The 25886-nt window shown below is 41.1% G+C and overlaps 1 protein-coding gene across 1 annotated transcript in view; it reads right to left on the bottom strand.

The window, feature by feature from the left end:
* Positions 1-25886, bottom strand: part of LOC103272048 (extracellular matrix protein FRAS1-like) — a 222861-nt gene that overhangs the window by 24959 nt on the left and 172016 nt on the right. Inside the window, exons 5-14 of the mRNA XM_021718335.1 lie at positions 25232-25391; positions 23334-23467; positions 14870-14953; positions 12899-13000; positions 12413-12604; positions 7541-7630; positions 5187-5222; positions 3824-3971; positions 2289-2432; positions 748-882 (exon numbers count right to left, since the gene is read on the bottom strand). Coding sequence (XP_021574010.1) covers positions 748-882; positions 2289-2432; positions 3824-3971; positions 5187-5222; positions 7541-7630; positions 12413-12604; positions 12899-13000; positions 14870-14953; positions 23334-23467; positions 25232-25391 — 1225 coding nt within the window. The remainder of the gene's footprint in view (positions 1-747; positions 883-2288; positions 2433-3823; positions 3972-5186; positions 5223-7540; positions 7631-12412; positions 12605-12898; positions 13001-14869; positions 14954-23333; positions 23468-25231; positions 25392-25886) is intronic.

The following is a 25886-nucleotide window of genomic DNA, read 5'->3' as shown; positions in this document are numbered from 1 at the left end:
CTTCTGATTCTCACCAAGATCTGCACTCCCTTGCTCAATGTACTCAACTCCGATTCTCACCAAGATTTGCCCTCTCCTGCCCAGATGGGCCCACCTTCTGATTCTCACCATGGATCTGCCCTCTCCTGCTCAGATCTCATCCCAGATCTGCCCTTCTGGCTCAGTGTAGAGTGTGGCTTTCACAACTCCCTGGAATGACATCAACACTCCCACTGGCCCACGTGCCTTTTCAGATTTACCTGCCACCTCACACCTGACTTAGGTTCTTGACACAGCTAATCATCCGTGCTCCTGAAGACAAGTTGACATCCTGCCCCTCTTCTTTGCTTTCGTTATTACCTTCATCTCTCAGTTTTGCATTTTAAAAATTCTTTAGATATTTACTTTCTTAATTTATACTTGTGATATAATCACTGTTGAAAAAATGGTCAAGTATAAGCAACAAATTAAATTGTATTATGACAGTTCCCAACTCCAGAGACTAACATGATATTAAAAACTTCAATTACAATTTAATTAAAAATATAAAATAAAAGTGAGTGTATCAATCTACTAAAATATGTAGATACTACAGTAACCTAATAAGGTTATAAAAATGTGTGTCATCTCACTCATCCTCTGTTCTTCTCATCTCATCAGGAGTTTTGTTTAGAGATTCTTCTCCTATTTGAAAAACTGCTGACAGTGCCTGGCAGCCCCAGATCACTTGGTGGGTGGGAGCAAGGGTGTGGCCCAGCCAGTGATTACCTGCACAGGAGTGATGATCTTGGTAGAAGCCATCCCCACAGGTGGACACACACTGTCCATGCCACATCAGCAGGGGAGGGTGGCAGGTCGCACACTCCAGCCTGCTGGTACACGTGGAGCACTGAGGCTGACAGGCTAGCTCCAGATAAGGTTGGAGAAAGAAAAGGGGACACTGATTAGCTCAGAGGCACCATCCCCACGCCAGTGCCTACATAGTCCGCTCCTAAGGCTGTGGGGTCACATACAACAGGAAGGCAGGAAAGTAATTTTAACACTCATCATTTCTATAGCACACAACTCATGCCGGGCACTGCTTAAAGTGCTTTGCATGTAACAGTGCATTTAATTCTCACAACAACCCTATGAGGTAGATGTTATCAATTTCAATTTTGCAAACAAGGAACAAGATCAAGGGGGCTAAGTCACTTGTCCAAGGTCACAAGAAGCTGGCATTTAAAGCCAGGCAGTTGCGCTGAGGAGTCTTTTCTCTTTGTATCCAATAGCCCCCAATATCTTTTATCCCAACCTTTTGCCCCTTTTCCTCCACACTCTATGGCAGAGAAATAAATTTCAAAAAGGCTAACAATTCTATAACTCAAGAGAGAATGTAGGGAGAGGTGAATAATTACAAAAACAATAAAAGCAGCAAACCCATATTAAGTCCTGATTAAATCCTAGACACGAGTCTAGGCACTTAACATGTATTGACACACTTAATCCCTACAACAACCCTCTGAAGAAGATACTAGGATTATCCTCACTTTACAGATGAGAATATTGAGGCATTTTACAGATGAGAATATCAAAAGGTTACTACAGTCAGGATATGAACCTACACACTTTTTTCTTTATTCCCACAGTCACAGCAAAACTTATACACTCTTAAAAATGGGTAATTAATCTCATAAATCAGACATCAGAGAAACAGTAACTAAAATTTTACCTCAACCAAGTCAAACTCTTCCAAGTAAGATCTCTTTTTCAGATGTAGAAGAATTCTGAAATTCACACGAGCCCACTCCAGATCGTCAGGTAATCCACAAGAGCCAAGTTCTATTCCCAATTATCAGTGTGATATTGAGCAAACTGGTTAATTTCTGTGGCCCACAGGTCCCCATTTACAAAATTAGAAAGTTCTACTAAGTGATCTTAAAAGTCTTCATCAATTCTCAACTTCTATCCTGGATTAACTGAGTATTTTAATAAATGAGACCAAGTATACTGATGATATTACCATCCTTGAAAGTCATCAAAAGTTAAAAAATCCAGTTATGACTACCTAGCAACCACCACATCACCTATCTCAATAAACACTGAAACACCCATAAAATGTTAGAAGAAAGAGACCTTCAGGTAAAAAGGCCAAGAAAATGTGGATGACATTACCACCTTCCACTGGTTTTAGATGTCGTGTATCTAGAAAGTTCTGCATTCATGAACCTTCCTTGATAAGACTGAGCCTGTTTGAGAAGCACAACCTTTGGTGAGTCTCTCTGTCCACCACACAATACCACCTCTGGGCTGTCCACCTGGAGCCATACCTAAGCAGAGACTGCCAGCCCGGTAAAATCCCAGATCACAGCTGCGCACACAACTTCCATTCTGTAGTAACTTTGTGGGGTCTTGGCAAAGGTCACAGTGGTCTGGAGAGTGAGAGCAGGTCAAGCAGTCTGGGTGGCAAGGAGCTAAAATCAAGGACAAAGAAAAGAAGAATTCAGTAAAATCAATGCATGATTTCTCTTAAGTTCTTCAGAACATGAAGCTATACAGAACAAAAAAAACAGAGAGCTGTGGGACTTAGATATGGAAAAGGCTCCTAAGCAGCAAACATTTATTCCAGTGCAGGATTCCAAGGATGTTTTCCTTGACTGAAATACAGCACTGCCGCCTGGAGCCCCAAACTGAAGATACTAGAACAGCCTCATTAATGTATCTTCCTGCTGGAACACCTCCAGAAGCAGGAATGACTACCTCCATAATACATGATTTAAACAGATTCAATAATTTATGATATCTAAGGTGTTCTTCTTAAGCTCTGACATGCACAAACAGTTCAGACATAAAACCTACAATGTTTAAGAACAGTTATTTTTAGCTAAGAAAAAGATAGCCAGTTTCCTTCTCTTTCTCCAACATTTCAAGTCTCATTCTCAGTGACTGGGATTACCATTGAACTTAATGACCATTGCCGGCAAAGGACTTTTTCAGCCTTTGAAGTTGTCAAGGACCTGATCTTCAATGTGGAGTACATAATAATATGCTAAATGTTTGTTCTGGAACACCCAAACAGTCACTTTGGTGAAGGTAAGGTAAATAAAGTTGCTTTGCTTTTTACTTGATAAACTCTTCAGAGAAACAAGCATGATAAGCCAAAGTTGGTTGAGTACAACAGGAGCGACTGACAATATGAAAGACTGTGGCCTATGAATGAAAACAATTAATTATGAAATATGAATGGAAGGAAATATTACTTCTCCAAGACAGACTAAGCTCATAGGCAAATCACTGCTCTGCCAGAGCAACCCCAGGGCTTGCCAACAATTATTAACTGGAACTAATTCAGCCCCAGGTGATTTGGAGGCAGAATTGCAGAACAAGTAGATAAAATTTTCTTTTGGAAGAAATTAATGAATCTTTAGACTTGAAAAACCCATTTGAGAGCTCCAAAAGGAACCATTTGTTTAATAGCATACCTTTAAAAACTCTGTAACAAACTTTGAGCAATTATTCTTATATTTTCAAAAATGGAAGACAGATTAGCCTCTACAAGTGTTAGAATATTATGTTGTTTGATTTCCACAATAATTTTGGAAGATAGATAAGACATATTTTATCAACAAGAAAATTAAGGTTTGGAAAGGGTCAATGACTTGCCCAAGGTCACATACTCATAATCAGTGGAATTTGGCAGTTACATGGACAAAGATTAATTAGCATCATTTGCTAGAAAAATTAGGAAGGAACAAACCAACATGGGTGATGTGGAAAAAGAAAAATAGCAAGCGAGAGGGAAAGAGAGAAACCCTAAATATTTTGGCAGTAAATCTCAGTAGAAATAAATGGGACATGGACCCACCTGATGTGCAGTCTGGACAGCACTGTCCCTTCACCTCCACGGCCAGTGTGCCCACTGGACACGGTTGGCAAGAGGGCTCATAGCAAGTCACTTGAGCCCCCTGACACTCACACAACTTGCAAGGGCCATCTTCCCACATCTCTCCCTCCTACATGAAACAGTAAGGAATGGCATTGTCATCAGGATGCCATGATTCAGAAGAGGCTGCAGCTGAAAAACTCATAACTTCCATAGGGACAAAGGGAAGGCAGTTAATCAGTGTATTGCCAAACCTAACTCTGAAAGGGCAACAGAGGAAGAGTCCTACATTTAAAAAACAGAATTTTTCCTTCTTTGTTTATAATTGATTTATTTTAACAGAGAGCACCAGCAGAAAGATTTTAGGCACACCCATAGATAAACTGTAAAAGTATTTTGGGACTCCCAGAATATATAAGAAGTATTTAAAACTTGTTTCTCAAACTATTTCACGAAAAACATCAAGGGAGATTACTATGTACCTAGTGAATAGCAGGTATACTAAGTACTCTCTAAAAAACAGCGGGAAGCTTGGTTAAAACCCTGAATATCCTTATGGTTACTACAGTAAGAATAACAGTAGAATCACTGTGTTATTAAAATTAAAGCTTTTGCAGGGCTACTTTTCAAGGGCTATCCATGTGCCATAAGTTTTCTCACACTACAATATTCTTTTCAGTCAAGCACATTATGGTAATAAATGTTAGTGCTTTGATGGAGAATTCAAAGTGAATTGTAAAGAGCAACTCCTCTGTGCTCGCAGGAAAGAGACAAGCTTCTTACCAGATGTACCTGAGTGATGAGGGAGGGAAAACAGGAGAGCAGATTTTAAAATAAAAATGTGGAAAATGTTTCCTGACTCCTTACTCTATAATCTCCAAAATTGTAAGATTGCGTGTGTGAACAAACTTGCTTGCATTTTCCCTTTAAAATAAACCACACAACATTGTCCTGTAGACAACCTACAGAGAATGAACTCAATGTTATTTGGGGAATGAACACTGGCAAACTCAAGAAGGTCTTTCTTCAGCGTTTGCAGTACATGAAATTCTACTGATGGCTAAACTGAGTATTCTAGGCCAGAAAAAATCAGTAGAAAAAAATCTTGACAAGAAAAGAAAAGGATATATAAGGAGCTTGTCATTAGAGAAGTATTAATTACCAATTGCATAAAAAGTATGGCTCAAAGTCCAAGTTACCATTAAGAGCCTTAATTCTTGACCATAGCACCATCAATTGTGGCTGTTAGAAACACTAAGGTACTGCATTTCCTCATGATAGTTCATACAGATAATTACAAACAATTTTATACTGATCTATGCACAAGTTACAAATCTATACTTACTGGAATATGTTTAACTACACCAGCATTTGAGGATATCTAGGAACAAAGATAAAAGTATTTATGAATATTTTTAAAAACACAAACAAGGTAACATTTATTTTTTCATTAGAAGTTACCCATTTTTCCCCAAGTAACATACAAGTTCTCTTGTTATAAGCAGAAATAAAATCTACCTTATCAAACTCAAGAAAGGCATACCAATATGAGGCGAGGACAGCATCCTAGGAAGCATTTTTGATTTCTTACTTCCACCTTGTGCTAGACCACACAGGTTCAATTCCCCTTGATATAAAGAACTTCACAGTCAAGGGATCCAGATGTGTAAGGGCAAAACACAGTGACCAGGTCTGTATAGTACCAGGGCATTATGGAGATTTGTACTTATTTAAAACAACTTGGTTTTCTTTATCTCCACTGGGTTTAATCTACCTCCAAAAATGGGTAGGAAAACTGATTCTATGATTGCAGAAATTCAACAAAGATGTCTAAATTATGGTATACCCCTATGAAACAATACCAACAGCAAAATAAATATGTCAACACTGTTGGCTTTCTTGTGCCAGGCACTATTCCAAGTGCCTTACACACATCATCTCCACAACATGAGGGTAGGTTCTGTTGCTATCCCTGTTGTCTGTGGGGATTAAGTAACTTGCACAAGGTCACATAGAAAGGGAGGGCACTGAACCTAGAGCCCACACTGTCAACCCTGTACAATTCTGCCTCTCTAGGATATGCAGAAACACCAGGGATCGATAGATGGAATTTACCCAAATCACAAAGAAAGTGTATAGGAATTAGCTGAGCAGTCAAAGCACTAAATTCCAGTTCTTATATAATGGACCCCCTTACCCACAGTTTCGCTTTCCACAGTTGTTACCCATGGTCAACCGTGGTGGGAAAATATTAAATGGAAAATTTCAGAAATAAGCAATTCATCACTTATAAACTGCAAGCTGTTCTGAGTGGTGTGATACAATCTTACACAGTTCCGCCCTGTCCTGCCTGGGGCAAGGCCTCCCTTTTATCCGGTGTGTCCACATGCATGGCACTCAGCAGCATGGCACTCAGCAGTGTCTCAATGATAAGATCCACCACTGGGATCTAGCAGTGCTGTGTGCAAGTAACCCCTATTTTACTTAATAGTGCTCCAGAGTCCAAGAGGAGTAATGCTGGCAATTTGCATATGCCAAAAAGAAATGGTAAAGTGCTTCCTTAAAGTGAAGAGATGAAAGTTCTCAGCTTAATAAGGAAAGAAAAAAATTGCAAGTTGAGGTTGCTAAGGTCTATAGTAAGAACAAATCTTCTATCATTGAAACCAGGGAAAAAGAAAAAAGAAATGTGTGCCAGTTTGCTGTTGCACCTCAAACTGCAAACGTTGCAGCCACAGTGCTCAGTTAAGATGGAAAGGGATTACATTTGTGGGAGGAAAACATGAGCGGAAGCGTGTTCCGATGGATGGCAATCAGGTTCAGTATTACCCACGAGCTCAGGCATCAAAGGTGTCTTGGAACATACACCCGGGGTGAGTATGTTGGGGGGGGCTGCTGTCATCTTATTCTGACTAGTCAGTCCAGTTGTATACATGATCGATTGCCATGTTTTTAAAAACACAACGGATTTATCAACATTAAAATACACAACATAAAAAATACAGACTACATAAATAGGGCAAATTTGCAGAGATAAATTTTTTACTTTGAGTAATGAAAAAGTACAGACACAGAAAGAAATAAAACCATAGCAAAAAGAGTTTAATCTCACATCAAATCCAACAAAAATTCTGTCGCCCAACAAAATTCTGTCGCTCAATTCTGTCAAAATTCTGTCGCTCAACAAAATTCTTGAACACGCCAAACATACTTTTGCCTCAGAGCCTTTGTACCTGTTGATCTCCCTTCTTCATGTGGCTCATTCCCTCACCTTCCTCTAGGCTCTGCTCAAGTCCCTCCCCATGAGAGAACTTCCCTATGCAACTTGGACAAAGGGTACCCCCCACTTGCCTCCTGTCCCTCCCAGCATGAGAGGACTTCGCTATGCAACTTGGGCAAAGGATACCCCACCCACCCACCTCCTGTCCTGCCCCACCACTCTCTAGCACCTTGCACTGCTTTGCTCTTCCAAGCAGTGCTCCTCAGCACCTGATATGTGTGTTGTGTCCTCTGTTTCCCCATTCCATGAACAGAAACTCTATCTGTTGTGTTCATTTGTGTCCCTAGTATCCAGCACACAACAGATATACAATAACATTCGCTGAACAGATGAACAGGTAAAAGATGTGAGAAGGTAATGTCCCCATATTAGATTAATTTTGAATTATTTTGATAGTCTTCAGTCATTAGACTGATACTCACCAATGCTCCATTTTCTTCATAAACACAGTACCCGTTCCTTAAAATGCATTCAGGACAGCACTTTCCATCTAAGTGAATTAATTCTTCACCCTGTAGAAATAAGGTTGCAATGGCACATATCAAATTAACATCACCAGGTGGCAGGGCTAAATTGCAAAGCAGCTGGGTTCCCTAACTGGAATGAGAAGCCTTGGCACACTGTTGGCTCTGACCTGCTCCTGACTTTACCCACCCCCCCGTGCTGCCTTCCTATGGAGAGTCTCGTCCACACAGTATCCCCTCCACATGCTTTTCCTTCCTTTTCTGATGAGACTTGTGCTCAGATCCCTCCATAATTTTCTACCCATGACCAGAAGCTCACATGAGTAAGAAGGATGGCAAGGGTAATGTTATAGTCTTGCTTGGAAAGTTATGAGTTTCAGAAAAGGATTATGCTCCTTAAACATACAATTTGTGACTTTGGTTTCATTAAGAGTGCTGAAATCAAGCTAATATTTTCCCCTGAATACAAAATCAGACACATCTTTTTAAACACAGACATAATCTTGGGCATAAATTCAGCAGTAGAAAACTAAATTTTACTCAATATTTTACTCACAGTAAAATTATTTTTTAAATTATAAGAAGAAAGAAATGCTACTCTTAAAAGGTAGATAACTTTCAAAGCTATACAACTTTCATTTCCCAATCTCAGTAATTTCAGAACTATTATTTTATCATAAAATAACAAATGCTTATAAATTTTTAAAATAATTCTGAAATCTATACTTTAGAAAGTATAAGTCCATGGAAGTCCTACCACTCAGGGAATCTGATATAAAAAATACATTATCTGTTTACAATTTTTCATATGTATACCCTAGCATATAATCTATGTTAGTATTATACACTAACATATAATATCTATAGGCTAAAGTACATTCTTTGAATCACTTTCTAAAGTTAAATCCACTTTCTAAAGAATGGTAGTGTTTCTCTAAATATATAATTTGAGGTCTATATTATATTTAAAAGTACAGAAACCATGTTAAATGAAAAATCAATAATGTAAACTTGCATAAAGAAAATAACAATATTTTATGTTTTAAAATAATATACTAAAGTATATTATGAAAGCATTGGTTGTCTTTGGGTGCACTGGATGTCTTTGGTAACATTATGGATGGGCTTTTTAAGTCTCTTTTCTACTTTTCTTGAGTCTTCAAAATGAGTTTTATATATTTATTTATTTATTTATTTGAGTTGGAGTTTCACGCTCATGGCCACCGCAGCCTCTACCTGCTGGGCTCAGGTGATCCTTCCACCTCAGTCTTCCAAGTAGCTGGAACTACAGGCACGCGCTTTCACACCCAGCCAATTTTTTGATTTATTGTAGAGATGAGGTCTCGCTAAGTTGCCCAGGCTGGTCTCGAACCCCTGGGCTCAGGCAATCCTCTCACCTCAGCCTCCCAAAATGCTGGGATTGCAGGCTTGAGCCACCAAGCCCGGCTAGTATGTATTATTTAAACAAGGGAAAATATGAACTTTTAAGAGAAACACAAAGACACATAACTGACTATAACTTTTTGGAAATTATATAGATTACTGTCCATCAAAATTTCACATCAATCGAAGCCAGCAGGTGCTGAAGAGAGCAGACAGATTTACATATAAATTGTTTAGCAGAAACGTGACAAATCAGCTTGTAGTGAAGGCATAACCCAGAAACTTTGAGACTTACTTCCAAAGCATATAAAGGGGTTTATATGCATGAAATCTGAGACACCTAGAATGTTTTGAAACAAGACAGGCTATATGTACTTCTAATAAAGACAAAATGCATGAAAGATTCTTGAGCATCCTCTAAAAAACATACAGACAAAACGGGAAAAGGATCTTCACCCAGGTAAGACCTAGAAGGCACCTGTTCTCAAGTTTTAAAGGCCACTATAAACAAGCGAGCCCTTGCCGAGACCTCATCTCCACAATAAATAAAAAATCAGCCGGGCGTGGTAGTGTGCACCTATAGTTCCAGCTACTCGGAAGGATTGCCGGAACCCAGCAGGTCGAGGCTGCAGTGGCCAGGAGCAGCCACTGCACTCCAATCTGGGTGACAGAGTGAGACTCCAACTCAAAAAACAAAACAAAACATAAAAAAACAAGTGAGCCCTGTTTTGCTGAACCAGGGTTCAGTCTCTGGAGGTGGGATGCTCCAAACAGATGTGCTATTACAGCAGCAGCCTAGACGCCCAAGCCCATTAGTTCACTGCAGTGGGGAGCTTGCTCCAATTCACATCTGACTTCTGCTTTGAGCAAAACTGCTCTGTGAAACAAACTTATTCTTTCCAAGAGGATGCTGTAGAACAGGTCAGACTAAACCTGTTCCCCTCGCCCACCTAATCATACCTACATCCACCAACCAAAGACCGTGATTCAACTAACATACCCGCTGGAAAAGGAGACACTCTTGCAAGAGAATGTACCTCTGCTGGAGAAGGGTCAGCACCTCACACAACGGCTCCTGCCTGCTTCTGAGCACTTTACTTCCACCCCTCCCACCCTGCCCATAGGCTACTTATGCTTTGGATATGAAGGCCAGGTCCCTCTTGATAAAGGTAATTTGACGTCTCGCAACCAGAATTCATGTTCAAAGACAACACAAAATATAGAAATATAAAAGTCATTATATTGTGCTCTTCTACCAATGACTTACTTAGGTTTCAGTATTTAGGGACTTGGTTGGATATAGACAAAAGATTGGTCCATTTTGTTCCTTTTTTAACAAAGAAAAACTGTGTGCTGATTCCAACACAAGTCAGATCATTATCACATTAATCATTATCACATTGTGAAGCTGCACAATTTTGCCTTTTCTTCTAGAAGTTTACCTCTCTGCACCTTTCAGTGGAGGTGCACACACTTATACTTAATCCACCTTTGGTATCCAAGATTAGAAATCACATGACCTTGATAATTTAGAAAAGGAGGCAGGCAGAGAGCAAGGCAGAATTGAATTAAAACTCCAACAGGGCACTTTCCCTGCTCCCGTGGGAGACAGTCACTTCCTCCAGGAGCCCCTAAAACATTTAGCTCACATTTCCACAACCGTAGGTGCCACTGTGTGCCTCAATTTCTGTTTACATATCTGACCTCCCACAAGGCCTGGGAATTCTTAAGGTTAGACTGTGTCTTATTCATCTTTTCCTCACCAGTGACTCAAGTCAAGTAGAAGTTAGGAGTCAGGACACCCGGGCTTTACCAAAGTCTCAACCAGAGCTGGTACAGAAGTCTGGCTCACAAAGGGACCTCAGGGATACTTTTCATCAGATTCCATTGGCTAAACTTTCACTGCTGGCCATGTTTCCAGTACCTTCAACAAAATGTGGGCAACAGGGAGGTAATCTGGCAGAAGGTAATGTAGTTGGTTAAAGATCTGGGAAGAGAGTGCAAAGACACTGGGACTCCTTATCTCATCAAAGCAGAGATGGGGGAGGAGGGACTGGAAAGGTGAGGTGGTGTCATGGGTGACCTGGGGGATACTGAAGCATTCCCCTCTGGGACGGCTGCTTCTTATTTTTTCTAGGAACAGAAAACAGGACCTGGTATAGGCCACCACAGCCAGGTGTCACAACTGACAGCCGCAGACAGGCAGGCACACGGAAATGCACTAACACCCGGAATAATGCATTAAAAGCTAATCTGTGACTGAGACTTCGATCAGCTCTGACTAAAAGCAGATGGTTAAAGGACCAACCCTACCAGAATCACCTCCTCCACATCTTTCATAAATTCTGGGGTATTATATAAATCAAATCCTTAGAAAATAGCCCAGGATCCTAGGGGGGACTGACAAGAGAGAGACTGAAAAGGGCCCTGATTAGCTGTTCTTCTCATCTTCCCCCAGCCATTCTGACTCCCTTCACAGGAAGAAAAGAAATGAAAAGGTGTGTGGGGGGAAATAAATCTGCAGAAAGCAAGACTCTCCACCTAAATACGTTTCAGCCACACCAAGACCTACAAGTAAGAGGCAAAGTGAAATATCACCTCACCACAACAGCCTCATTTGAAAGACCATTCCTCCTTAGGCTCAGTGTTAGGAGGAGCTGAGAAATGGGAGAGAAGAACTAAAAAGACAAATGCCTTCACAACACCCAGGGCTTTAGCTCTTTCCAATTTCCCTCATCCACTCAAGCCCCGAGGGAAGCTGGTGGGGCGGAAGGGAGCGGTGAGGGAAAGAAGACAACTTTAAAGGCAATTTGTTTCGCAGTGGATCAAATTCAAGTTCAAAGAAAAAAAAATTTCCCTACAACATACAGTACATCCATAGTCCAGACAGAGGTTGCTTTGTTAGAAGCTTCTAGAAATTCTGCAGGCAGAAGTCAACAGACTTAATTGTTTAGGAAGCTCCCCTTGCTCTCTCTTAACAAAAAGTCAAAACATTTTATTTTCTATCCAGGTCTACAGAAGCACCCCACAGGTGCTGGCTCCACTTTGTGCTAAATGCGGCTGGCGGGGCCTGGAGCAGAAGCCTGGCCAGCAGTGCACCTGTGGACGCGGCCTCACAGCCACGGTGAGCCGGGCAGCCACCAGGACCTAGCTCCAGCTGCACTGCCTGACAGACTAATGTCCTACATCAAGCCTGGCCCTTTCAGGGCTCCAGCTTGGGACTTCCAGTCTGACCAGATGCACTGAGACTAAAAGCTTCACAGGGGGCTGCTTCGAGCAAGTCTGAATAAACAGTGACATTCCCTTCACGCTACGGAATCTTTGGGCTGGAAGTTCCCGTGAAATGTGGGCAGTCACTCTGGCCAGCCCATGGCTGCCAAGGAAGGCAGACACAGGTGTAGGCCCACCCATCCTGCTGGCCGAAATGAAAATGCCTGTGCTTCTTACCTGTGCACACTCCACTTTGGCACACTCTCCAGTCTGGCAGGTCACTTGGCCATGGTCACACATGCAGAACTCACAGGCTGAGTCCTTCCACATTTCATCCTGGTACCGCACAAACCCGTCATAAGAGCAGCTTCCACTGGGGGACACACATTCCTCACAGCACTGCCCATGACGCCGAGCCCTGCTCTGACCCTGAGAAAACAGGGAGCGGTGGGTGAGGGCAGTCCTCTGGAGATGGTGAAGCCCCCGAGCCAGCAGGGCACGACCTACAACACTACTACTCTATACCGCTGCTTCCCCCAGCTGCTGGGGCAAGTTCCCCTCCACCTGGACCCTCCTTCCTAGGAAGCAGATCGCTCACATCTCTATGTAACATCAAACATTAATAAACATATGATTCCCTCAAAGGGCACACAGGACTAAGTGGTGCATTCTTAAGTGACCCAGAATAAAACGTAGAAAATCAAGTTATACACTCTCAAATACCTTTGCACATCTCAGCGGTGGGCAGGCCTGCTTGTGACATCTGGCCTCGCCCCGGTCACATACACATGTGGTGCAGGCATTTTCACTCCATTGCTCACCATGCTGAGTGAAGAAACGAAAAAAGACCATGGAAAACCAAAAGTTTCATACATCAAAGAAGAACAAAGACACAGAAGGCATCCACTCTTCTATTTCATTTTTTAACTAAGCCACATTAAATGTACTCTTGAGAAAGGATAACATTTAGATAGAAACAGTCTCCAGGAAAACAGTCAATAAATGCCCAAAGGGGACTTTGGATTTCCCTTTGACTATGTTCATTCCACAGATGTGTTGAGGGCCAATTCTGTGCCAAGCACAGAGAAACCTTGTGAACACTGAGATGGGCAGGAGGACCCCACTGGTTGGCTAATCTATGGTTATTCTTTAGTCTTCTTTGTCAGGAGACCCAGCTCTCACTGTCACATACTCATTTTCCCAGCTTCCCATGTAGCTAGGGCACAGACATTGTCCCAATCCCACCCGAGGGGACCTCAGGGTGTATTTGCTAGAGTGATGGAGTTCCACTCACATAAAAGAAGGAAAGCCCACCACCAGCCTTTAGCAATGATGGTGCCTGGGGCTGGGGAGCCATTGTGGGGGCATGAGGGGACACAATAAAAGGCAAATGCCAACATGCTGCAGGTGGTGGGGTGGAAAGGTCAGAAGAGCTCAGATCCTTGAAGTCATCACTGGATGGGATTGATTGGCCCGGCAGGGGACTCACCTCTGGACTTCCTGTTACATGACATTATAAGTGTTATCATTTTATCCACTTTTAGAGTGGGATTCCTGTCACTTGCAGTCAAAAATGCTATTACAGATATAAAGCCTGTCTCTGCCAAAAGAAATCAGCCTACCACAATCATTCAGTAAAAATATGATACACGTCACACACGTGGCTACTGTGTCAGCACAGATTGGACACACACAAAAACCCTTTCCTCATATTTTCATATATATTTCATATATTTTCACTCATATTTCAAGTTACCCATCTAGAATCTGTGAGATACCCATACCCTAACAGTTCTCTATGTTCTACCAAGAGTCATAATTCCAGTTTCTAATTAGTCTTTTTTTTTATTTTCAAGATGTGAGGTCCAATTCAGGATTAAGTATACAAGTGGTCATTATACAGGCAAAGTTTGGGCCTTCCTTTGGTCTCCACTCCGCCTGGTTTGAGATCAAGTACACTTGTTGATGTTATGTGCCACAGTGGTGGAATATAAGAAAAGTGGTTGAGTGGTGTGTGTGTGTGTGTGTGTGTGTGTGTGAGAGAGAGAGAGAGAGAGAGAGACTTTGCTTTTGAATAATGTAACCTTCTGTTGGCTCAGCTGGGCACTCCCAAGACAGAACATTCACTCACACACTCTTCATTTGTTCATTCATTCTATTTGTTGACTTTACCTTCATTTGGTGTCTCCTATGGCACAGTTGTCTGGACTACCCAGATAGTACCTTTGACTAGGCAAGTCCCACCACCAACTGCCTCTTCCTCTTTCCCTCCCTCCCCTATGTCCCCCGGGTCTCCCCAAGTCTAAAGTAGGGCAGGTGTTAGGGGGATTGTCTCTGGATATCAGTGCATGAATCCAACCAAAGACAAGAGACATTCCTAGCGCCCTAAAGCTAAGTGTCAACAGATGGTGGCCAATGATAGCCCTTTTCCCTTCAAGATGTGTGAACAGTGAGTTCACCCAAGTTCGTGAACCCAATACTGCTGCCAGCACATTCCTTTATATTTCTAATTCCCTTCAACTTAATTTCTTCATACAGATTTTCTGTGAAGAGAAGAAAAAAGCTGTTTATGTACTGAGTTACTAACCCTGGCAAAGTGTCAGAAATGAGGGTGGGAGGTGCGGGGCTGGGAGGGCAGAAGGCAGATGTGTGCAAACACATGTCAAGACACCCCCATGGCTCATCAAAGGTTACCTCGTACACTCGACCAGCTGCAGAGCAGGGGCGTGCAGAGCACTGTGGGCAACATCTTCCAGGAACTCGGACGACTGTTTCATCCTTAATACCCAAAACAGGAACAATTCATGAAAAAGAGATAGTAATAAAATCACAAGAGTAGGAAAATTTCATTCATCGTCAATTAAGTCATATGCCCAAGCCTCCATGACAGCTGTTTCCTCTCGTTTAGCACGTATGGGTCACCTGGGCTCTGATAAGAATGAGCAGTTACAAAGTCAATGTGACCCTTAGGGAACTTGCACATTCCTTTGGTCCTGTCCTCTGCTAAAACCAAATGAAAACACAAATAACAATAATAATAGTATCTGGTGTTTGCCAGACACTGTTCTAAGTGCTCCAGAGGATGCTATGAGTAGATGTTCTTATCCTTGCTTTATAAATGAGAATAGTAAAGACCAGAGAGGTTATGTAACTTGTCCAAGGTTACACAGCAGATCTGGTAATGGCTGGTAGCAGGACTTCAGAGCCCCATTCTCGCCAACACTTGAGAACAGTCCTAATTCTGCTGAGTCACTTTTAAACTCAAAGGTGAGGGGGGTCCTTTTCTTGATAAGCGACTTCACTATTCTTCTGCATCTTTATATGAATGCATATATTTGTATATGTTCACTGGGAAGGTCCTTAATATGAAAAAGAAATCAATCATATCTCCAGACACCTGGGAAGAAGTCAGTGCAAAGAAAGGTGGTGACGGAGATTAAATGCCCAAAGAGCCTCCTCCAACTGCTTTATCCCTACATTCTCACCTCTGTTGCTACCACCACCCCCAGAATATCAGCCCATTTGTCTCTGCTGCCCTAAAAAGAATTTTCACAGCAACAGCATCATTCCTGCCAGAGTCGGCTTTTCACTCAACCTATCACTACAGACGTCTTCAATGTCAGGAGCAGAATGTCAAACTACAGACAGAGGAGGGAGGTGAGAACAAACCAAGTTTCCATGACTGAGTTGTAGGTCTCATGTAAAGAGTACCTCCCAAACAGTCGCCCTTGCCTTCTGAGAAACAGAAAAATGAGATTGTATTATCACAGTTACTCTGATACTCATTCTGCAAGAACAAGAAGGCCAATATACTTGGTAGGGAGATCACATAACCTTCATTTTTCCTGGAAAGTTCCAGTCATACCTCAGTGGTTTTTTTAAAGCCAGTAATATACCATCAGTTGGATTCATGCATTACTATGTAACAGGGATTTATTCAAATGCCTGAATGATTAGAATTAAATTGACAACTGTTTTCTCGTTCTAGGTTATTTTATTTCTTCATTATTTTATATGCATGTAAGCGATGTATTATGACCATTGATGTTTAACAGAATATGTGACAATCAGACTTGCATTGAAATCATTTAGCATTTCTTGACCTCAGACAGAACTCTTCAGCTTAACAAAATTTTAGTGACAAAGTAAAATAAAGGTATATCTTATGTCACACTATCCAGTAATGTTATTATAATAAACAAATGTACTAAGCCTTATGCTGTGTCAGACAAACAGAGAACAAATGTCACAACTACTCCTGAATAGTCACAGAGCTAGTATCCACCTATCTCAACCAACGTGAGGCAGAAAGCAGACCTAAGGACTGCAGTGCAATCAACTAAGCAGATGCAGGAGGAGATGCTTCTTGCATAGTAGCTGGTATGATGGAAATCATGATTTCCAAATCTTATTGACAATTCCTAGTTATGTACTTTATTGATCAAAAGAGAATCTTTCTTCACAAATGTAAAGCAACCAAAATAGGAAGAAATAGCATCTAAAGAGAAACTATCCAGGAAACAAGAGAACTACATGATTGGTAGTCCTAGTCTTTCACCTCCCTCAGTAACTTTCTTTCTACATCTCATCAGAACCCACAATGTTGAAAAGTAAAAAAGAAGGAAGTATGTGTGTTAGGGAGGTGGAATGAGTGACAAAAGCCACAGGGAAGAGGGTGCCACAATACAGAGGCCACAGAGAGATGGAAAGAGCCCTCAGGGCAGTGCACACTGGGATCACATCTTCCTGCTCCATGTATTGAGGATGTGGAGGGCTGGGCTGTGGAAACAGGAGATGTGGTCTCAGCCAGCAAAGCCACATCCAGTGAATACCTGCCAGTGGGTGCTTGATTGAGAGAGCATGCTTCCCAGCATCTGGCTGTAGACCCATATGTCCTGGCAGCTTCCAAGCAGTGGGTCTGGACAGACTTCTCTTGATCAAGGATGAGTAAATAGAAAGGAAAAACCTTTCCTTTCTTGGGGAAAATCCCTGAAGAATGATGTGGGAGAAGAAAAATATCTTTCCTTCTGCCCATGCTAGAGGCATGGATGAGGCCCCTATAACAAAAGACCAGTTAACGAGAGAAAAGCATATACATTTGTTTATTATAAAATTCACACCATACAGAAACCTTCATAAGGAAATAAAGACCCAAAGAAACAGTTAAGCCTGGGCACCTTTTATTCATAAGTCTGATGCAGAATGGACAGTCGTGGAGAAATAGAATAGAGCAAAACTGTAATCTCATGGTAACAAACTGGGGGAAACTTAGCAAGCCCACTTGTTCAGATTCTTCTCTGTCCCTGTGTCTTTGGAGAGAAAAATGCTCCTTTTGTGCAGGTACAGAGAGAGCACCTCTCACATGAGAGTCTTACAGACTGCTTCAGGGGGATATTTGAAAATCCTTCCTAAGTTTTATGACCTACTTCAAGGGAGAAGGGGTGGGAGAAGGTCAAAGTGACCTTTCTGCTACTGCTGTTTCCTCAAATTCCTTCTGATAAAATATTTAATATGTCAAGATACTATATTTTGGAGTACCACGTCCTGAATCCCATCAAAGGAAAAAGCATAACATTCTGAAGAGTGAGTGAAAGAGTAGACTTCTGAACATTATTTACTACAGGATCTCAAAGAAAATGTTTGAAAACCATTTTGCAAGTTCAGTAAGATGCAGAGATAGACAATCTATCAAATAGAAGCAGGAAACAATGAAGAAGGAATAAACACTGGGATAAAAAAAAGTAGATGAACCAATAACAGGAGATAAAGAAGACAAAAGAAAATTAAAGCAAACTTGTGAAATTAAAATCCATACTGGAGATACTAAATATCAACTTAAAAAACTCTATCTCATAAGCAGACGGAAGACACAAAGTGAAAATGATGAGAGAGAACACGATTGATAAAGAGGCGGAAGAGAAAGAAGCAACCTAAGAGTCATAGGTGTTTGTGGAAAGATGAGAGTAACTGCAACAGACATGGTTAATTGAAGCCATATGAAGAAAACATTTCAAAAACTGGAATATGGTCTGAAAGAGCTACACAATATTCCAGGCAAAATATATGAAAAGATGCCTCATCTAGAAATATTCTGAAAGATGTCTGAGTTATAGTAAAGAAACATCCTACCATGAATGCAACAGAGAGGAATCAGATGCATATAATAGAATAGAAAACAGACACACCTCAGACTTCGCCTCTGTGGCAGGAAGGAGTCCATAGGGTTCGATGGGAAGAGATTAGAGGTCCCTCCAAATTGTCTTTCATGTATGAAGGCAAGAGAAAAACAATTCTCCAACACTTAGAGCCTCAGAAGACTTACCAATCATCTACTTCCTTGGAAAAATGTCCAAAGATGAAGGTCAAACTACTCAGATTAATACATATTAGGAACGGAAAAATTGTGGTATGAAAAAAACACTGGTGATAATGTCATCAAACAACTCTCATTAGACTGAACAGATCATTTTAGAGAGCTCACAAAAAGGTGGAAGGTCGTGGCTCTGTTCACAAGGTATCTGGACAAAAGTTGAAAGCAGGTAATTTCAGTAGGAATGTATATTCCTCATTAAAAGAATAACCCCCTTTTTTAACCTAGTGTCTCCTTTAGTGAGGGATTATCACTAATTTCTAAAATATGACTATAACTATGTAAACAGTCATATCCACATTTCATATCAAAAGACTGGAATGAATTATGCTCCCTCTCAAAATCTATCATGATCTTTTTGAATGGTAGAAATATGGGTGATCATTTTTCTTTCTACTTGTCTGCCTCTTCCAAACTTTCCTGAAAGAGTAAAAAATTATTTTTGTAACTAAAAATAAACTTACATTAAAAATCATGAAAATTATTGCAGGTTTCAAGTTTTTCTAGAGTTCAAGGCCTGGAAATCCATTTCTACTGAATAACTTGTATTTTCCTCATACTTAATGAAATAACACATCTAAAATACTTGAAATCATGCTTAATGATGTTAGCAAATATAATTATTATGACTTATTACACATAAATGTTGCATAATTCATCATTTTGGGAGACAGCATAGCATGATGGTTAAAAATATGAGTCAGGCATACCTAGTCATCTGAGATTAAAATGTGGAACTGCCTGGGTTACAAGTGCTGACACTATATGTTAGTAACCCTTTTTTATCTCAGTTTTATCAGCTATAGAATGAAAATGATAACAACTTCTACTTCATAGGATTGTTATGAAAATCACAAAGCTCTTGAAATGGCTGGCACATAGTAAGCATGTAGAATGTGGTGATGATGGTGATGGTGGTAGTGGTGGCCAAGGTGGGAGATATCTTCCATTAATAGCACCAATTATATACCCCTTTATATCATCAGAACAGCCAATATTTAATAGTGATTTTAAATCAAGAAAAATGATTTTAAATGATCTGTCATGGCAAAAATATTATATAATGATACAAGAGTAATTAATATCAATCTAGTTCCAAGTCTTCAGAATGTTTACATATTAATTAGCTCTGTATGGTACCAAATTTCATATTTTTACATTAGTTATGTATATCAATGCAAACTATAAGTGACTATTGCACATGAAGCTAGAGTTGATGTGTAACGTTTTAAAGACTAGAAATAGCACTTTCAGTTATTCCAAAATCTGCTTTCCTAATATGCATTCTGTGCTTATGTTTTTGAAAATTTAAAGTAAGAATTACCCAATGGGGTGCTCCCTCCATTCCCACCCCCTTTATTGTTATGGTAAAAACTGTTTAATTACCCTTACTATACAAGGGGACTAAACCCCATAATAGACTTAATGAAAATGCCTCAACAATTTGGTGGCCTCCAAATTTAAGAGCAATAGAGCAAGATATTATGCAACTTTACTGACAAGCTCACCTGTAATCTTTCTTTTTTTTAAACTAAAAGTTTATTTCACAGAGGTAGAGAGTAGAATAGTGGTTACCAGCCACTGGGGAGGGAAGTGAGGGGAACGGAAGAGGTTGTTCAATAGGTACAAACTTACATTTAAACAGGAAGAATAAATTCTGATGTTTTGTTACACAGTAAGGTGACTACAGTGAATAACAACATAGTGTAGATTTTTTTTTTATTTTTAAAGATGTGGGGTACAGTTCAAGCTAGGTGTACAAATGTTCATTATGCAGGTACCCTTGTTGATGAGGTGTGCCCCCCTCCAGCAGATTCCCACTATTGTCAATCCTGCACCCCCCTACTAACCCTCCGGGCAGTTTCCCACTACTGCCAAAACTTTTCTTACGGTATTACAATAATTGATCAAGGTCGCATATGACTGAGAACATGTGATACTTGGTTCTTTGCTTCTGTGATAGATCACTCAGTATTATAAACTCTAAGTCCATCCAAGTTGCTGTGAAGTTCATCATTTGTCCTTCTTTATGGATGCATAATATTCCATTGTGTATATGTACCATATTTTTAAAATTCAGTCCTTTTTTGATGGGCAGCACAGTTGGTTCCATGTTTTTACTATTGTGAGCAATGCTGCAATAAACATGTGTGTGCAGGTATCTTTTTCATACAGTGATTTGAGTTCCTCCAGGTATATTACCAGTAGGGGGACTGAAGGGTTGTACAGAAGGTCGATTTTTAGATCTTTTAGGAATCACCACACTGCTTTCCACAGAGGTGGTATTAGTTTGCACTCACACCAACAGTATAGAAATGTTCCCTTTTCCCTGCATCCTCTCTAGCATCTGTTGTTCGAGTTATTGATGATGGCCATCCTGAATGGAGTTAGGTGGTATCTCAGTGTGGTTTTAACTTGCATTTCTTTGATGATCAGTGAGGCTGAGCATTTTTCAATGTAACTTCTTTTGAGAAGTATCTATTCAAATCTTTTACCCACTTTGTAATGGGGCTGGGTTTTTGTTTGTTTTGGCACGTTTGAGTTCCTTGTAGATCATAGATGTTAGGCCTTTGTCAGATACACAGTTAGCAAATATTTTTTTCCATTCTGTTAGTTGTCTCCCTGCTCTCTTGATGGTTTCTTTGGTTTTGCAGAAGCTTGTCAGTTTGATGAGGTCTTACTTGTCTATCTTATCTCTTATGGCATGGCCATTTAGGGCTTTGGTCAAGAATTGGTTGCCAGTTCCAATTTCCATAAGGGCGTCTCCTGCATTTTCTAAGGTTCTTATAGTTTGAGGTTTTACACTTAGATCTTTGATCCATTCAGAGTTGATTTTTGTGTATGGTGATAGGTAGGGGCCTTGTCTGAATCTTCTGCATGTGGTCAGCCAGTTTTCCCAGCACCATTTACTGAATAGATTCTCCTCTCCCCAGTGGTTGGTGGTGAAGGCTTTGTCGACTATGAGTTGGTTGAGAAATTGAGGTTTTGCTTCTGGAATCTCTATCCTGTTCTATTGGTTTATATGCCTGTTCTTGTGCCAATACCAGGCTGTTTTGATTATTGTAGCTTTATAATAAAGTTTAAAGAGTGGGAGTGTGATATCTCCTATTTTGTTTTGTTTTTTGCTGAGGATTGTTTTCACTATTCATGGTCATTTATGTTTCCATATGAATTCCTGTATTGTCATTTCCAGGTCTGGGAAGAATGCCACTGGTAATTTAATGGGTATTGTATTAAATCTGTAGATGGCCTTGGGTAGGATGGCCATCTTAACAATGTTGATTCTTCCTATCCATGAGCATGGAATATTTTTTCCATTTGTTTGCATCATCTTTGATTTCTTTGAGCAGTGTTTTGTAGTTTTCATTGTTAAGGCTCTTTATAATCTCTGGTTAGGAAGATGCCAAGGTATTTGATTCTTTTGCGTGTGGCTATTGTGAACGGGATTGTGTTTTGGGGGGGATTTCTGTTTGTTTATTGTTGGTGTATAGAAATGTGACCATCTTTTGCACATTTATTTTGTATCCTGAGACTTTGCCAAAGTCCTTTATCAGTGCAAGGAGGTTTTAGACAGATTCTCTTGGGTTTTCGAGGTATAGAATCATGTCATCTGCAAAGGGGGATAACTTAACTTCCTCTTTTCCTATTTTGATACCCCTGATCTCCTTCTCTTGTCCAATTGCTCCAGCTAGGATTTCCAAAACTATGTTGAAAAGGAAGGGTGAGAGTCGGCATCCATGTCTTATTCTGGTTTTCAGGGAAAATGGTTCCAATTTCTGTTTGTTTAGCAGTATGCTGGCCATGGATTTCTCATTGATGGCTCTTACTATTTTGAGGTTTGCTCCATCTATGCATCTGTAATCTTAAAAGTGAAGACATGAACTGAGAGATGAGACTTGAGCACAGTAGTTGGTGCAGTGTGGACAGTAACAATCTAGTCTTTCAATTAGATACATCTTCCTTTTATTTGGCATTTAGCATTTCTTGTCTAATTGCCTTTTGTCACCTTTAAAAATATTGCCCAGTTGTCAGAGTACACCATGTTATTGATTTTATTTGACGCAAAGTACTGCTCTGTATCAACTGAATTTGGCTTCCACCTTTCCCTAGATCAAAAATGAGCTACTTTTCCAGGGGAGGCAAACTTCCCTCATGATTATCTGTCAACTGCCATGGAACATCCATAGAAGCTGCTAGAAGAAGAAAAAACTATAAAATACCATGCATACACATTTATTTGCAATTGATTTTCTCTTCTAAATTTGTGTGAAGAGCATAATGTTTTGAAAATCATATTAGCTTTATACGAACAAGATCCTACTACCTTAAATATACCCAGAGAAAATTCTGGGATTGGAAACATTATCTTATAAGAATTAAATGCTGTACACCTGGATAATCATATTCAAAGATATGCATATGTCTTTAAAAAGCCGAATAACTTATGCATTGAAAAACAATAACAAATCTGATCATATTACTGAATTTTCCAGATGTTTTGTGTGACATTTTTTGAACATCTGCCATTAAAGCTGGAGGCTTCCTGGTGTGTATGCCCTCAAGATTCAGTTTCATTATGTAATAATTAATCTACATGGTTGGTAATTAGAACTATCTGTAGCTCCTGAGGGTAAAAGAACTGACTCGGAGATAGCCACCAAAAGTACAAGGAAAACAAAATGGACTTTGCTTTATGATTCTAGTGACATACTCTTGGGAGAGACTCCAAGTTCTTTAGCAGTGATGCCAATAGCCTGTGAAGGATGCGGCCTGAGTTATCTTCCTTACCTGGCTACAAGACAGAGGATGACACTGAGCTGTGAAGCACTGGGCAATCCCATCTCTACACACACATCTGGCACACCGGCTCAGTCGCCAGTCCTCCCCATCCCGAAACACACGGCCTTCATGGGAACAGGGTTCTGGAAGGTCAAAAAGATAAGGATTACCGGAGGTAGCATTTGCTGATCTCAGGACTGATTGCGTGACTGTGCGGCCACTGCAGGTGTCCAGGCCCTGGGTCAGGGGGCCAGTGAGCAGAAGAAGACCCTGTGCTTGGGGTAAGTGTTCTGCAGTTGCTGTCTTAAAGTATCTAAATTTGTGTTCCTAAGGGAATTCAGGTGAGCTTGGAGCCTCCACTCTTGCCTGGTCCCCACACTTGCAGACTTCCTCGTAGGGCGTCTCAGCTGCCTGCTCCCCCAACCCTGCCCATGGAGTGCTGGACCCTCCACTCACGGTGGGGACCCAGATGTAGGTACCAGGAGGGTGCATGCTCCCTAGGTACCAAGTCACAGGGTGGGCCACGGGGTGTCTCTGAGGGTCTCCACTCACCCCTTATCCCCAGGTCTAGGGGAATGAATAGTAACTGGACACATGGCAAGTTAGAGAGAGACCACAGAGGCAAACAAAAAGCTCCACCCTGCCCACTTTTTGACCAAATTACATTTTTGCAAATTATTTAGTTGGCGTTGGCTAATCCTTCAATCTCTCCAGACAAAATTCTTCCAATATGAAAGCCTCTTAAGATCTAGGAAAGAACCTCACAAACTCAGACAACCTGCTCCCCATGCCCTGCGTTCCCCCCACCCCACCCCCAAGGATTTTCACTGAACAAGTGTGGATTCCTAAGAGTCTGCCCCAGTTTGCTGAACAGAAGCTGGGTGCCTCAGTTTGTAGGTAAGCATAATTTCTTCAGGGCTGCTTGTTTAGCCCAAAGTACCTGTCAGCCCTCCTCTGTTGCTTTGGGCTAAACAAAGGTGACATTGGAAATGCACGAGGCAAGCATTCTACTTGCATCATTTCCTGAGCATACTTTCCAATCCCTGGAATGGTTCTTTAGGGTAAAGGATCGGCAAAAAAGGAATAACCGGGGATTGGAAGGAAATGAGGAATCTTTTTAAAGGGAAAAAGCAAGAAAATAGTGTAACTTGCATGTGCTATTAAATAAAAGAAGTATTCTAGCTATTATCTCTTGGTAGAAAGCATAATGCAGCAACAGCAATAATTCCTATTTATTATAAAGTGCACACTATTTAGGTATAAAAATGGAAGGAGACATGTATCCTAATCCCAGGACTGATTATATGGGCATGTGGTCAAAAGGTAATCACAGGGGTACAAGGAACAAGTGTAGATTCCGAGGATAACACCTAAGAGTCTGCCCTGGTTTGCTGAACAGAAGCTGGGTGCCTCGGTTTGTAGGTAAGCATAATTTCTTCAGTGAGGATGAAATAAAGACATATGAAACACATCCTCCCATGGTGTGAGTCTTGGAAGAAGATGCCATGTCAACTCAAAGACCAGCCAACAGAATTAGTGCAAGCGATATTACTACATGGAGAACTGATGTGTTCCTTTTTGTATCCTCAAAGGGCATGGTAGGAGCCACTTAACCTTACAGAGTCCTATCAAAGGATCTTTTCCCTATTCCCTTGCCTCTCAAGAGCTGTGAACGCAGGGGGATAAATAAATCAGAGGTTCACAAAACCTGAAGTCTGAAATGGCGCTTAAAGACTTGTTCCAACCTCACTCTGACACATTGCTCCCTGCCAAGTTCAAGGCCATCTCTTGGACCCCATAGAAATGGGGTGAGGGATCTATAAGCCACACTGAGCAAGAAAGAGTTGGGGTGTCACCATGTGAACCTCATAAGCAAAAGGAGTTCCTTTCTAAAAGCTCATACTTACTCCCAGGGCCCACGCAAATGGGGCAGCAGCTTCCTTCAGGGATGAATGCCAGTTCCTGGTGCCCACACGATAGTGGGAGGCATGGCTGCGGGTGGCATCGGACCTCCCCATGAGTGCAAGAGCACACGCTACACGGTGAGGAGGTCCACTCCGTCCCATGCTGTATGTGAGAGAGGAAAGAGAAGGTCAGTGCCCGACACAGTCTTCCATTCAGTCAAACAGAAGCATACACAAACTCTCAGGAGCTGAGGAGGATGCTCAGGAAAGGCAAGGGAAGGCTCTGGGCTTGCAAGGCTGAGGTCAGGACTTGCAGTGTCCCAGTCAAAGACCAGTCTAAAAATGGACTTCTCTTTCTCTTATACCTGAGATTCTGTATTTGCAGACTTTAAAAATTACAAAAGAAAATAAAAATATCCTCAACCCCATCATTTAAAAAATGCTAGGCCGGGCTTGGTGGCTCAGCCTGTAATACCATGCTTTGGGAGGCCGAGGTGAGTGCACTGCCTGAGTCCGCGGGTTCGCGACCCACCCGGGCAACTTGGCGAGACCTCATCTCTACAATAAATAAAAAAATTAGCTAGGGCATGGTAGCGCGTGTCTGTAATTCTGGCTACTTGGAAGGCTGAGGCGGAAGGATCGCTGGAGCCCAGCAGGT

Source organism: Carlito syrichta, unplaced genomic scaffold (genome assembly GCF_000164805.1).
Source record: "Carlito syrichta isolate Samal-C Ts95f unplaced genomic scaffold, Tarsius_syrichta-2.0.1 Scaffold312092, whole genome shotgun sequence".
NCBI classification, from domain to species: Eukaryota; Metazoa; Chordata; class Mammalia; order Primates; family Tarsiidae; genus Carlito; species Carlito syrichta.
The sequence above is the reverse complement of the archived record's forward strand: the minus strand, read 5'-3'. Positions and strand labels throughout refer to the sequence as shown.